Raw genomic sequence first — 16,924 nt, forward strand, 5'->3', positions numbered from 1 at the left:
ACAAAACACATTATGTTTACTTTTACGCACACATGCACACACATACATATATGTGTGTGTGTGTGTGTGTGTGTGTGTGTGTGTGTGTGTGTGTGTGTATGTACGTATTATGTATGTATGCATGTGTGCATTTATGTAGGTATACATGTATATTTTTCTTAGAGTTTAATTTAAATTCAAGCTGGCCGCTAACAAAGTGGCATGATTTACTGAGTTAAAAGAGTTCCTGATGCTTGTAAATATATGGTTGAGCTGGTGTGTTGGTTTAAGCGTCGATGCATACACCCAAGTGTGTGCATCTATTCACTTAAGAATCTCAGATGGAGAATTTTTGAAATGTCTCACAAATCTTCACTGTGTCACTAATAGATTGGATTTGGAGAATCTGCGTCAGTTTATTTGTTCCTTTTCCGTGCAGCCGTGTATTTTTTTAGGTTTTTGCGCAAATTTGAAATTTCCTTTGGCTGTGCGCGGTTATAACAGCAATTCTTCCTAATCTGAACTAGAACAATTTCCATAACACCTACGAAATATTCGATGCACACACACACACACACACACACACACACACACACACACACACACACACGCACATATATATATATATATATATATATATATATACGCACACACACACACACATATATACACACACACACACACACACACACACACACACACACACACAAATATATTTATGTACTAACTCAAGATTTAAAGAAACCCTAAATAAAACGGTAATTTACAGTACTTACCTTCAATTTGTTTCAGTTTTGCTTGAGGATATGCCATGTTTCTTACAAAATATAATGAATCTATTTAACAATAATTCAAAGAATGAATTAAAGGAATTTCAGTTGCTCTTCGAGAAAGGGAGACGCTTATTCATGCAGCAGGAACAAAATGAAATTACAAGAGAAGAATACTACAGGAAATATTGTCCGTATGTAGAGAAAACTTGTTTTTTATTATTTAATAATACTTGAGTGATGATTGGTAGACACGGTAAAGTTTTAATGCAATTATATTCAAGGCTCAACGTCCTTAGTTCCGATCTCACTGGAGTTGACTTCCATCTCTCTCGGTCGGTATAATAAATAACAGCAATATACACCCTTTTCCACAACGTTTTTGTATGTTATTTATGAAAAGGAATGTACATTATCGATTATAATATAATTATCCACGCAGTGTTACTGAAGTGCGAGTGCTCTTCTTCAGTAACAAAATCTCTTATACCATCCATTCCCCAATCGGAATTTACCTTCGTATAAATAAAGATTAAATGCATTTTCTGCATTTTATATATAGGAACAGAAGTTCCGTTGAGAGAATAGACGATTGAAATTATATTTGTTACTGGGGAAATCCAACCACGCTGAAACACGTATCCGATTGTCCGATGAAGTCCCTCAGAGCCCGACTCGATGCGTTTTTATACACATATAAATTTCCTTATTATATTTCCTTATCATAAGAGTCATAGAAAACGTTGAGGTGCCGAATACGTTGAGGTGCCGAATACGTTGAGGTGCCGAATACGTTGAGATGCCGAATACGTTGAGATGCCGAATACGTTGAGGTGCCGAATACGTTGAGGTGCCGAATGCGTTGAGGTGCCGAATGCGTTGAGGTGCCGAATACGTTGAGGTGCCGAATACGTTGAGATGCCGAATACGTTGAGGTGCCGAATACGTTGAGGTGCCGAATACGTTGAGGTGCCGAATACGTTGAGGTGCCGAATACGTTGAGGTGCCGAATACGTTGAGGTGCCGAAGACAGTTGTTAAACTCTGAATGAAATACGCTGTGGAATGCCGTATGTGTTTCAATAATACTCACTTCCATTTCACAAAGTTCGCATAACCCAAGAATGGATGACAGGATATCATTTCGATCGAAGAACACCAAACTTGTAGCCTCTGAACTCGTCCGGTTTCAATCCCAGGGACTACTACGTTTAGATTATTGTTGAAAGGGAGACTAGTTGATATCATCGCAATACCATAGCTTCAATGAAAGCGGCCATTTTCCAGGTGATATGCAAAATCAATAAGAACTGTTTAGTGCAGGAATGTCAATGATTCCAGTCCTGCATTGAAGCAATCACCGAAACTGAAGATGGATTCATAGAAAAAATTTATTTAAAAATTCATCGAAAACAATGCGCACAATCTTTTTTATTAGAATACGTTTGGTTTTTTTGCTACATTAGATTTGTTTCATTAGTATACCAAATATGTCTTCAAGTGCCTCTAGCGCCCTGTATTTTCTGATAAATTCCATACTTTTTTTTTTTTTTTTAGTATGTCATACCATTTCCAAAATTTCAAACTTGGATTATATTTAAAGAACAAACAAAAATTTCATAATTCCATTATAAATATGTTCATCCTATTAAATTTACATTGCTCTATCTCTCGTATCAATAAAATATTGTTGTCGTTGTTTTTAGAGCCATTTCCTGTTCTGAAACATCTTTGGAAACTAAAATGAAACTTCAAAATGTTATTTTTACTTTTTCAGACTTTTGAAAGATGGAATTGGAAAACTGACCGACTTTAATTGTCCAGAAAACTTTATCAAAATAATTCAGAACAACAGCTATTATATTATGTCTGACAAATGTAGATCTATCAACAATATTGGTTCATCTGGTAAAAAATCACTTCGAAATATCTCCCTCATTTCCTTGTTGTTTAAGAATTTTTTCTATTAGCTAAAAGTTATTAGCAAAAAAAAAAGTGACATACGCATCAATTAACCCCATCCCCATAAAGTTACTAGCTTCGTGCCTAAATCGGAAACTATGCGCAAAATTTATGCAAAGTTTGTTCTCAAGCTACTCTGTGATGAACATCCTGGTAACCAACTACATGACAGAGATGGGCATCAAAATTGTCCCTCGCCCTTCCTACAATTTAGGCTTTGCTTCTTCTAGCTTTTAGTTATTCCCCAAGCTGAACGAAAACCTTAGAGGTAATTGTTTTGAAAGTGAAGGAAGCTGTGTCAAGGGTCCTGGCTATCTTCACTTTAGAGGAACTCTATGGGGTGTTCACAAAGTGACTGGAGCATAACGAAACCATTTCGTGAGGCAATTGGAGTAGTTAAAGTTTGAGCCATGTTTGTTCTATTTAATGGTTAAATGGTTAAGAATGCCGCCAGGATTTCTTCTAAATACCCTGTGAGCCGAATTCACGTTGGATTATATCTGCGTTAATTGACTTAATCGTTGAGAACCCTACCACTCATCTCCACGGTAAAGTTGCATGAAATAACCGCAATCTACGAACCCCCAGAAAACCGTTAAATATCTTTAAAATTGCTTGTTCACTCTAATATATAAATATGTAGAGGTGTGTATTTGTGTTTACAATCTCTGGCTGTTGATTTTTCTGCTTTTCAAATCAACAATCTATACTTAGAACTTATTGATCAACCCAGAGATCTAGTAACACACGTTATTGCAAATACTACCTCTCGAACATAATGTTGCAATGTTGAGTAAATGCTAAGATTTTAAAATCAGAGAATTGTTGTCCACACATACTCATGCACAAGAACACTCAAAAAAGACATACATTTTATAACTAGGCGCATAAATACTTATAGCTAATTCTTTAAATAACTGCTTATGCATTTTATATTTCAGTTAATATTTTCCGGTGGATACCAATGGGTGACGGTTGTATGGAGAAGGATATCGGTGAATTTCAGAAATGTACATCGAAATTAAGTTTTACGGCGGGTAAACTTAGCCTAAGAAATCAGATCGAATTGATGTGCAAGTAATTTGACATTTTATTAAATATAACTTCTTAATCTAATTATTCACTGCCTTATAATTTATAAAATCCTGTACCTGTGTTGGAAATCAGTTAGAATATGTTAAACAAAGAATAAGATTGGTATAAGGTTGACTAGAGTATTTAAACATTAGAGATTTGTTTACTTCTTTACAGTAAACATGGTAAACTACGTATTTGCTTCAAATTTTTGCGTAAGGCCAGCAATTTCGAGGGTGCTACCAGAATCGTTAGCTTGCCGGGGAAAATGCATTGCGGCATTCCATCCGTTTTTACGTTCTGAGTTCAAATTCTGCCGAGAACCACTTTAGTTTTCATCCTTTCTATAAATTATGTAACAGTTGAGCACTTACGTCGATGTAATGGACATACCCACCTCCCAAGAAATAGCTGGTCTTGTGGTTAGGGCAACACCGCTTGGTACATATATATATATATCATATATGCATAAAACTAAGAAGCAAATTATGTGAAACACGGACACAAACTATTTACATACATACATACATGCATACATATATACATGCATACATACATGCATGCATACATACATACATGCATACATACATACATACATACATACATGCATACATACATGCATGCATACATACATCCATACATACATACATGCATACATATATACATGCATACATACATGCATGCACACATACATACATGCATGCATACATACATACATACATACATATATACATGCATACATACATGCATGCATACATACATGCATGCATACATACATACATACATACATACATACATACATACATACATACATACATATAGTAGAATAAGAGATAGGAAGGCTTTGGTACAATATTAAATGTTTGATAAAATGATTAGAAATGGTTTTTCTGACATTTTTTTCACTTTGATAATTAGATATTTACAAAAGATGATTCTGATCGGAGTTTCTTGCTTGAAGGCGGTATTCAAACTGATAATTTAGAGTCTATTTTTTTACTTAAATTGGGGGTATTTGATTACAAGCACAAACATATACAAACATTCCCCTCACACCCACACACATATATACATATATATATATATATATATATATATATATATATATATATATATATATATATATATATATATATATATATATATATATATATATATATATATATATATATATATATATATATAAATAAGTATTTCATATAAATTCATTTGGTACTTACTGTTGGTTGAGATATATATTTATTTATTTATTTTAATTATTGACCTGAAGATTAGCTATATTTTTGAATAGATTTTATTTTCGATAATTTCAATTGATTTTAATTGATTTTAATCGATTGAAATTTCCTTTCTATTTGAAAATAGGTTATGAAACACGTGTAGTCATTTTATTATCTTTATCTTATGATATTTACTTTGTTTTATATTATACTCATTTATTGTGCTTTTAATTGTTAATTTTTCTATATGTGATAGTGGATTTTCATCGATGAGTTCTTGAAACTTGGTTATTTTCCCTAAAACTATATATTTTATATATATTTTATATATATTTTATCTATAAAGCTCAATTTAATTTTGATTTTTTATAAATTGATTTTAATTGAGTTTTTACGTGTAATTTTTGATTTTGTCCCTAATATTATTATATATATATATATATATATATATATATATACATGTACATGTATAGATATACATACATACATACATACATACATACATACATACATACATACATACATACATACATACATACATACATATATATATATATATATATATATATATATATATATATATATATATATATATATATATATATATATATATATATATATATATATATATATATATATTGCAGTGTTTTAGTCTATTTTGGAATATCTAATGGGAAATACCGAAAGTATTCAACTCGGGACAGGCACATCGATATGCACACACACACACACATTCGTGTGTGTGTGTCTGTGTGTCTGTCTGTATTTATATATACTGGAGCAAATCAATCAATGTTGTTGACTCTATCTTAGTTAAAGCCACGGCTTCGATTAGGTCTGTCCAGAGATGTGTCCCTCTTCGGTACTTCCCGTTGATACCGCTAAAGAGTTAGAAGCATCGATGTGTGAGAATCCAACAGGTGACAGCACTGGACAAATATGATGTTTTTACACCTTTTTACCAGAAGAGAGAATTTTTTTCTATTACGGTAACTGCAATGAATTTGCGTTTAGAAGTTGAAATACGTCACAAGCATATTTTAACTAACCTAAAGTTCGCTTGCGCCTCAACACCGCTTGGCACAGATATTAATGTAATGTGTGTGTGTATGTGTGTGTGTGTGTGTGTGTGTGTGTAGGTGTGTGTGTGTAGGTGTGTCTGTGTGTGTCTATGTCTGTGTGTGCGTGCGTGTGTGCGCACGTATCTCTGTGTCTGTGTGTCTATGTAGACACATGGAATATGCATGTATGTATGCATGTATGTATGTATGTATATATGTATGCATGTATGTATTGATTTTGTTTCTTTTTCTAGGAAGGGATCAAAGACCAATGAGCTACTTCATTCTTGCTACGATAATTTAAAAAAATGTGATCAAATTAGGACGATCTCAGATCTATTAGGGATAAATATCTCCCGTTTGACGGAGACCGACGAGAAGCTGTGTAAAAACGAAGAAGGTAAGGTTAAGTTTTCTTCTTGTTAATGCTTTCTTCTGGTCATTGCTGGTTAAGCATTACAACCTAGAAGCTGTCCACTCCAACACTTGTCGTACAGAGCATTGCCGTCAGTATATATCTTCGTTAATAGTTGTTTCGATTTTTGTTCATATCTAACACAATCGTGAGGAGATCTTAATACTCGGACGCTGGACGAGAGCGTGCAGAACAATTTGGTCGCCCGGCGCGCACCTCAGGCAGACCCGGCTGACAGACCTTCCATGCTTGTAGTGTGGAGCAAGCAATGCCCTCACCCAGTCAACGATTTCTGGAAACTATCCATGGGCTCCGAACTGAAAGTCCTTCAGCTCATTCTCGTCGATACCTAGAATCTCCCCGAGAACGTCATCACACTTTCCCGCTACTAAGCCTTATATAACACCAGAGTGGAAATCCTACCGACTGCATTGACGGGCTGATAGGCGATTGTGAGCGCCTAACGACACTTTAGGCGCCAGGTGCTCTGCCTCGGTGTATGCTTGATCCAGGACTACAGCTCAGTCAAAGAGACGAGCTGTGAATAATCCTGTTTTACAAACGGCGACCACACCTACTCACCGTCAAAGAAACACTGAAGAAATCGTAGCCTCGGTGCATATCTGTGCATCAGCAGCCATGGCATGACCAGTCCTCCATTCAGGGTATTTTGACAGCAAATGGCGCGCCTTGACCAGTGGAACGCATCCGTTCCAAAGAAGTGGGAAGAGTATGCGCTCCAGTTTGGTTGGACGTAAACCGGAGCAAGACACGACAGTCAGGTTGTAGTGTATGACGGAAGCGATGTGAGGATTCATCACTTTCACCCGGCCTTTCAGAGATAGGTTTCTCTCTATTTATGGCTGAGATTGGCTACCCTGCTCGTGACTTTGTCCTAGTTCTTGTACACATAGAATTCTGGACCAAACCAGACCCCCCCCCCCAGCATTTTAACTGATTCTCTGTCGATGGGCCACACTACAGGCCTAGTGCCTTCTCATGGTCAATTTTTGCTCCTATATTCTTTTAGAACAGTGCTTACCAAGGCTATGTACCGATACGGTTCTCCTACGTCCAAGATACAATCCTAAACAGCAATTACTTTGCCGACAGTGTGGTAAATGTCGATGTTACAAACACTACACCTCTTCACTTTTTCCTTTTGTCTTTATAACAGCATTTCCTGCGAATCTCAACTTGTATGTTCTCTATTACACCTGCGAAATATTCACTGCGTACACGCGCGTGTACACACACACACACACACACACACACACACACACACACACAGAATGAAACAAATTCATGTACATAAACAAATATACTTATAAAAAGAAATCATAAATAAAATGGTAATCTATAGCACTTTTTCCTTAAATCTATTTCAGTTTTATTTGATGGTATGCCATGTTTAATACAAAATATAACGACTGCAGTAACAACAACATCAATGAATGAATTAAAGGAATTCCAGCGGCTCTTCGAGAAAGGAAAAGACTTGTTTGTGCGGCAGGCATATTATAAAATTACAAGTGACGAATACTACAAGAAATATTGTCCGTATGTAGAGAAATTTTTGTTTCAGTTATTTGATAATACATGAGTGATGATTAGGAGACACAGTAGAGTTTTAATGCAAATAGATTCAAACCTCAAGGTCCTTACTTCGGATCCTATTGGGATTGACTTCCATCTCTCCCAGTTGATGTGTGTTGGCACTCCGTCGCTTACGACGTCGAGGGTTCCAGTTGATCCGATCAACGGAACATCCTGCTCGTGAAATTAACGTGTACCCTTAACGTAGTTCTCGGGGATATTCAGCGTGACACAGTGTGACAAGGCTGACCCTTTTAATTACAGGCACAACAGGAAGTAAGAGTGAGAGAAAGTTGTGGTGGAAGAGTACAGCAGGGTTCACCACCATCCCCTGCCGGAGCCTCGTGGAGCTTTACGTGTTTTCGCTCAATAAACACTTACAACACCCGGTCTGGGAATCGAAACCGCGATCCTATGACCGCGAGTCCACTGCCCTAACCACTCATGGTTCTGGGTTCGGTCCCACTGCGTGGCACCTTGGGCAAGTGTCTTCTACTGTAGCCTCGGGCCGACCAAAGCCTTGTGAGTGGATTTGGTAGACGGAAACTGAAAGAAGCCCGTCGTATATATGTATATATATGTATGTGTGTGTATATGTTTGTGTGTCTGCGTTTGTCCCCCAAGCTTCGCTTGACGAACGATGCTGGTGTGTTTTCGTCCCCGTAACTTGGCGGTTCGGCAAAAAGAGACCGATAGAATAAGTACTAGGCTTACAAAGAATAAGTCCTGGGGGTCGAGTTGCTCGATTATAGGCGGTGCCCCAGCATGGCCGCAGTCAAATGACTGAAACAAATAAAAGAGTAAAAGAGTATATATATATATATATATATATATATATATATATATATATATATATATATATATATATATATATATATATATATATACATATGCACCTTCTTCTACAGAATTTTAACGTGCTACTTGTGAAAAGGATTTTACATTATCAGTTATAATATTAATATCCATTTTGTGGTAAGTTCTAATATACGGTGGATGTAGCTGCGAATGATCACTTCGTAAGCCTATTAATATTTGCGTATACACAGACAGACAAACAGACAGACAGATGCATAATATGCACACAAAAGTAGGAAAGAGACACGTGCATTTATAGTTGACAAACTCCTCCTCATCGAACGTGGGAAAACGTTCGCTGCATTTGTCTAGTGCACGGGAGTATGCCAAGTATAAAAGTACATGTCTTTATCTCAAAAGTATTAGAACCAATGTTGGTGCATATGTTGAGGTGTCAGAGACAGTTTTTAAAACCTGGATGAAGTAACGCAGCGGAATGCTATACGTGTTTTAGTAATATACTCAGCAACGTTTCACAAAGCCCACATAACCCAAGAATAGGTGTCAGGATATCGTTATGATCCCGTAACACCGAACTCGTACACTCCAATCTCGTCAGATTTAATCACAGGGACTACTACATCTGGAGTATTATTGAAAAGGAGACCAATCGACATCATCGCAATACCATAGCTTCACTGAAAGCAGTCATTGTCCAGGTGATATCCAAAACCAATAAGAACCATTTAGTGCAGGCATGTCAATGATTTCTGTCCGGCATTGAAGCAATCATCGAAACTGAAAATGGATTCAGAAAAATCTCATAAGAAAACTTATCGAGAAAATACGCACAATTTTTTTATTAAAATACATTTGTATTTTGCTAGATTAGAATCGTTTCATTAATATACCAATTATGTTTTCAAATACATCTCTCACACCAGTATTTTCTTACAAATTCCACTCCCTTAGTTGAATATCTCATAGGATATGTCACAGATTTGATATATTTTATTTTGTGAAAATACTACCGGAAGTGAGATCCGAAGAATAAACTAAAACTTTTATAGTTCCATTATAAATATGTGATCTTATTTTACACATTAAATAATCATTGCTCCATCTCTGGTATCAAATTGTACTTAATTACCTATTGTTGTCATTTATTTTATTTTTTTTTGAAACTGAAATGAAACTTCATGACGATATTTTTGTCTTTTCAGACTTTTGAAAGAGGGAATTGAAAAACTGGCCGACCTTAAGTGTCCAGAGAAGTTTACTAAAATACTTCAAATCCACGGCTATGATATAATGTCTGACAAATGCAGATCAATCAACAAAATTGTTTCATCCGGTATAAAATCACTTCCAAATATCTCCTTCATTTCCTTGTTGTTTCTAATCTTACTTTTTGTTACTAGCTAAAGAAATCTCAATGACTTATTCAACGATTAATCCCATTATTATTATTATTATTATTAGTATTATTATTATCATTATTAAAGTAACAGTCATGTACTGATGTCGATAAATCGCTTGTTTACTTATAATAGACTTTGCATAATATTTCCGAAGATCCTTAACATGCTAATCACTTATTAGATCCATATAATCACCTACAATCCTCTTTATTCTTACCCAGCCCACCTCAAATGAGATCCTGATTTGTTATAAAAAAATAAATATGTCAGAAATATTACAGTTGTTGGTTGTTGTTGTTGCTGTCGTTTTTTTTTTTTTTTAATAATTTATTCAGAAAGGAGTTGATATCTCCATAGCTTTCTTATTTCTGGAAAAAGTGACTGCAACTTGGCGTTTCTAGGTTCACAACATGTTGCTGTTTCTATAATCTTCGTCGATCTGGAAGAATTGGAAATGTCTTTAGAAGTGCTTGGGTCCATAATCTTTGTAAATTTTAACGAACTTTGTGTCAATTGCATGTCTAGATATCGAAGAATGGTTATGTCCAGAGCACTCGGAGGTCTGTACGATGCGGCTATGTCTAAAGCATTTTTAGGTCAGGAAGAAATAGTTCAGTCCATAGACTGTCTACTTCCTGAAGGAGTATCTGTGATCATAACCTTCGTATGAGTAAATGGGGGACCTAAGACCAAGTAGATCGACTCGACACAAGCTAGTATGTTAAACTTAGTTGACGGAAACTGCATGGAATCCCTTCACTTTGCTTTAGGATGCGTGCGTATGTATGAACTTATGTATGCATGTATGTATGTAGCTCCATGTAGTAGATATATAAACAGGGCTAATTTAGCTATTTCTCTGTAGATTGAAAAAAATCATGAATAGCCTTAATCGATTTTCGAACATTATTGGGATCTTGTCAGAATGTATATGTTGAACGATGAAAATGGATGTTTAACATCTAATTAGTGGATAAAATTTCTTTATTTGTGTATTAAGGCTACCATTGGTTTCATGTTACGAAAAATATTTTAATATCCTAATTTTTCTAGACGATCACATGGAGGAATGGTTTTCGTCTCCATGCTGGATGAAAATACAGGGTCTCGGGAAAAATCTCATGAATTCCCAGAAAGTTTCATAAAGAAAGCAAGAAATCAAGGGGTGCTACTCTTGGGTGACACATTTGAGTGATTATCTCCCTTGGATTCGACTCCTGTGTTGAGTGGTGAATTTGCTTACATTATACACTATACTATATTCTAGGTATATGTGATGTTTCTGTGTTTGCCTGCTGAGAGAGTTCATCAGGGGAGCATGTTTCTTCTACGTGTGAAGTTTTTGTGTTGTATATGTTCAATGTTCACGCTCAGGGAAAGAAGCTACCTTGGTAGGGTTGGCAGCGCGGTTCATGGTTCCTCTTAGAAGTATTGGAGTGTGAAATACCGCTTGTGTGCGCTGCAAAGAATTTACGAGAATATTAGAAGCTATTGAATATGAAAATGGAGCATAATACCATTATATCATTATAGAATATGATAAGATTATAGAAATATTGAAAATCAATAAAGAGTATAAGAAAACTAAAAATTTTGATAGAAATAATAATGATAATAATAATAACAAATTTCTGAATAACAATTATAATAGGAAACAACCCAATTTTAATAAAAGTAATACTGAAAAAAGTTTATAGAAACAATAAGAAGAAATCAACAAGTGTTATATGGAATAATGTTCCATTTTCATATTTAATAGCTTCTAATATCCCTCTCGAAGTTTTTGCAGTACTAATTAGGTATATCCCACCTTCAAGTAAATATGGCTAATTATTTAATAGACATAATCTTAATTTTTCGTATTCAACAACCAGAAATTTAGCTGAGATTATTGCAGCACAAAATAAACAGAGAATTAGAGAATATCTAAATTCTAAATATATAAATAATTGTAGAACTGATAATACGTATTGTGAAATTAACGCTCTATAATTTATCAAAATGCTGATAATATAGTTAGTTTTTTACCTTGTATTAATATTAATTCTAATAATAATTATTATTATAATCCAAATTTAACTCCTATTTTACAGACGGGTGCTAATAGAAATTCTTATAACTATGAAGGCAATTTACAAGTGAACAAACCCATGTGCAACTGTGTAAACAAAGCTCGATGCCCTTTAAGAAATCAGTGTTTAAAAAAGAATATAGTGTATCAACGTGAAGTAATAAGTAAATATCGTAACAAGTGATATAATGGTTCATATGCTCCTAGTTGGAAATCTGGATATTATAATCATTCTAAATCCTCTAAATATAGAAGAAAATGTAATTTTACTAATCTTAGTAAATGCATAAAAAATTTAAAGAATGAGAATATTGAATATGATTTAAAGTGGCCCATTATTAGTTATGAACTCTCGTATAATATTGGTAATTCTACTTGTGATCTTTTATATTTTATTACTTCCATTTTACTGATTTTGAGCTTTGGGATGATTTTCTTAGATGGCATATCAGAATATTTTTCGACTCTTGTGTATAGCAACGCTGGTGCCTCGTGTACCCTCAATTATGATTATTAATTAATTATAATTTTTATGGATTTGTCTTTTCATTTGTTGGCCACTTATATTATTATCATTGTTATTTATTTATTTATTTATCTATTTATTATTTTTTATTATTATTATTATTATTATTATTATTATTATTATTATTATTATTATTATTATTATTATTATTATTATTATTAATGTATCTATATTTATTTATTTATGTAAAATTATACACTGGCATTGTTTTGAATTTGACGCTAGTCTTTCAACGATCAACAGGCATGATGAAGCGAGTAAAAAATTTAACCCTAGGTAAACAGCGAGCGTTGCTGATGGGAAATAAGAGAATCATCTCAAAGCTTGAAATCATATGATACAGGATTATCTACGACCACATTTGTGACAATCAACCGCGACGGTAATTTAATTTCTTTGCTCGTCCCACGATTTCCGTCGGCTTGTTGCGCTTTCATTGAAATTGGGGCTTATTAGAGTATTTTTCGACTCTTATTTATAGCAACGCTGGTGCTTCGTGTACCCTTAATTATGATTATTAATTAATCATAAAATGTGTGTGTGTGTGTGTATTTATGCATGTATGTGTGTATGTGTAACTTTGTGTCTGTGTTTGGCTCCCGCCAGCGTTGTGTTTATGTACTCGTACTCGTAACCTAGCGGTTCGGCAAAAGTTTCCGATTGAATAAGTACAAATTTCAAAGAAAAAGACGGAAGGAAGTACTGAGGTCGATTCGTTCGCCAGTAAATTCTTTAAGGCGGTGGCCCAGTACCGCATGTAAATGATAAGATACATAAATAAATAAATAAAATGTTCATGGGGAATAACTCATGATCAAGAATCAACTTCTTATTTCCCTTGCAGATGGGAAAATACAGTTTGGAAGTGTACACACATTTATACACACACACGCATAGGCATATACAATCACACATATATACCTACGTTTGCCCACACATATATATACACACACACACTTACACACACCACACACATACATATACACACACATACACACATTTTTATGAGCTGGAATATCTATAATGGAAATTCTACCGTCTGTGAGTATAGTGTTTAATCTGATGCATTTTATGGACAGTTTAATGAGTAATTTGACGATTTGACTGTTATTTCTAGCATGTTGATCGACACATAGAGGTCTTGTCGTCAACTATATTGTTCCACCCGTTTCCGGCAACTCCTTCATCAGAAGTCATCTCCCTTCTCAACTCTTGTTTACTGAACGTTTAACAATATTGCAGTTAAAATCTAGTTACCTCCCTTCGATCTCTTTATGATTATGATTATTATTATTATTATTATTATTATTATTATTATTATTATTATTATTAAATCTGGTCCTTTAATATGGAAAAGCTTGCAATATCATGCATTATACAGTATTAAGTAAAACAGACACTTAAAAAAATAGAAAAAAGGTGATTAATTTTGCATAATGCGTATTAAAAGCAGTTTTGTTGTTGATATTTTTAAATGGATCAATAAAGATTAGACATACTCTGCAATAATTTGAACGTGTGTGTGTTAAATAAAATTATGTCCTTTCTTTTTCTAAGTTTAATATTATCCAATACACATTACACTTATACATGGTACAGTACGATATATCTTAAAATTTTTAAATGGATAAATAAATATCAAACACACCCTACTTTAGAAGTATATAAATTTGAATCTATTAAATACAATTCAGTTCTTTACTTTAAATAGTTTATTTTATATTTCAAGGTTTTTTTTTACTGCCTCCAGAAAACCATAAAAAAAAAAAACAGAAATCTGGGTCACTTTCACTTTCAACTTTGCCAGCACTGTATTTTACATCCATAAACTTTTCTTTAGTTAAGTTTGAGCAGTTTGTTATAAGTTCTTCATTGTCGCTTCTTTCATTTCATTTATAGCATTGTGAAGGTACGTGGCTTAGTGATTAGGGTACTTGGCTCACGGTCATGAGTTCAATTCCAGGCGGTGCGTTGTATCCTTGAGCAAGACGCTTTGTTTCATGTTGCTAGTGTCCACTCAGCTGGCAAAAATGAGTAGTACTTGTACTTCAGTGGGCCAGTCTTGTCTCATTATGTGTCACGCTGAATCTTCCTGAGAACTATGTTAAGAGTACGCGCGCCTGTGGAGTGCTCGGCTTTTTGCACATTCGTTTTATGAGCAGGCCGTTCTGTTGATCGGACCAATCAGAACCCACGTCGTCGTAACCAACGGAGTGCCAGTCTTTTATTTTTATTTTCATGGCACTGATCTCATTTGTGACAGCTGGCATCCCGTAGATAAAATACTTCTTTTATATTCTGAGATTAAATATAGACTACACTGTTTTATGTGCATTAGTCCAAATAACATTTAAACGGAAGTTGTTGTCATCGTTGGCGACAGAGGTTAATTATCATAAAAATGAACATTTCTTCCATAGATTACAAGGCCTGAAATTTTGGAGGAGGGGATTAGTCGATTACATCGACCCCAGTGTTTCACTGGTAGTTAATTTATTGATACTGAAAGGATAAAAGGCAAAGTCGACCTCAGCAGAATTTGAACTCAGAACGTAAAGACGGATGAAATGCCGCTAAACATTTTGCCAGCGTGCTAACGATTCTGCCAGCTCGCCGCTTTAATAATAATAATAATTATTATTATTATCATTATTATTATTATTAATTATTATTAATTATTATTATTATTATAGCTAGATAGATAGATAGATAGATAGATAGATAGATAGATAGATAGATAGATAGATAGATAGATAGATTACTATAGCTTTTTAAAACTTTGGGATGTTGTTTATAAATTTCTATATCTTAGCTATACCAGTTCCAACTTGTTGACGCTCCTCTCAAAAATCCCCTCCCACCCGATCCCAATCCACCGCTAGTCATGCTAAGTAGCAGCCCAATCTAACAGCCTGTATTATTGACACAACAAGCTCGTTTCTGTATTTAACGCCGCAGCATCAGCAGTAGCTGAACCACCTGTCTCCTAATGAGAATCACAATCATGATCCCCAACACAGAGAAATGCGAAGGGAACAGGCCTAGCTCTGTAGTCTTGGCTGACAATCTTACTAGAGATGGAGTCTCGATAAAAATACTGGTTAGTGGCTAATCTTAAAACATACTTCAATATCGAGTGGAAATGTCTAATACGAATGTATCAAATAATGGTGTTAATGAGGCTGGAACCAAAGGTGAAAGCTTTTCGCCCAGCAGGTGCCCTGTGGAAATCAATGCATACAAAGAGCAAAGACGTGACATGAACAAACCCCAGAAGGAGTCACCGAAAATGAGAACTGCAAAATCCTGTGGGTTGTAATGATTCAGTGCGACCACCTGACCAGGCATAGGAAACCAAACATTGTTGTGGTAAACGAAAAAGAAAGAACATGTATCGACATTGCATACCCCGGTGACAACAGGATCAATGTGAAAGAGGCAGAAAAAATAAACAACTATGATGATTTAAAGTGGGAAATACGAAGGTTGTGGTCAATGTAGACAGTAGACGTGATAACAACAATAATCGGTGCACTTGGAAGTATCAGCACTCAACTACCAACAAGGCTGAAAAAGATCGGTTCAAGTGTAAAGGTAGAACACCTACAAAAATCAGCAGTGCTTGGAACTGCAAGAATTCTTCGCAAGGTTCTTGAAGCAGTACCAGTAAACAAATGTCATCTTAGTCTGCTGGCTGTAGACAAATGACACTTTCCGTCATACCCAGCAAAATAAGCTGTGAGATTTCATATAATAATAATAATAATAATAATAATAATAATAATAATAATAATAATAATGATAATAATAATAATAATAATAACGACAATAAAAACGACAAAGAGCTAGAAACACTACTACAGACAGTACACGGCTTTACCAAGGAAATAGAAATGAAATTCGGATTAGAAAAATGTGCCAAAGCAACCCTGAAAAGAGGAAAATTAGTTAAAAGTAGCAATATAACACTAGATAAAGCCAATGAAATAAGAGAACTAGACGAAAGCCAACCATATAAGTATTTAGGAGTCA

At 34.7% G+C, this 16,924-nt stretch overlaps 1 protein-coding gene across 1 annotated transcript in view; it reads left to right on the forward strand.

The window, feature by feature from the left end:
* The window catches only part of LOC106869700 (uncharacterized), a 33,706-nt gene extending 23,131 nt beyond the window's left edge, over positions 1-10,575 (forward strand). Inside the window, exons 8-13 of the mRNA XM_089361719.1 lie at positions 772-943; positions 2,526-2,656; positions 3,652-3,787; positions 6,320-6,465; positions 7,869-8,040; positions 10,098-10,575. Of these exons, the coding sequence (XP_089217845.1) occupies positions 772-943; positions 2,526-2,656; positions 3,652-3,787; positions 6,320-6,465; positions 7,869-8,040; positions 10,098-10,299 (959 nt within the window). The 3' untranslated portion in view covers positions 10,300-10,575. The remainder of the gene's footprint in view (positions 1-771; positions 944-2,525; positions 2,657-3,651; positions 3,788-6,319; positions 6,466-7,868; positions 8,041-10,097) is intronic.
* The last annotated feature ends 6,349 nt before the right edge of the window (positions 10,576-16,924 follow it).

The sequence above is a fragment of the Octopus bimaculoides genome, chromosome 13 (genome assembly GCF_046866305.1).
Source record: "Octopus bimaculoides isolate indiv1 chromosome 13, ASM4686630v1, whole genome shotgun sequence".
NCBI classification, from domain to species: Eukaryota; Metazoa; Mollusca; class Cephalopoda; order Octopoda; family Octopodidae; genus Octopus; species Octopus bimaculoides.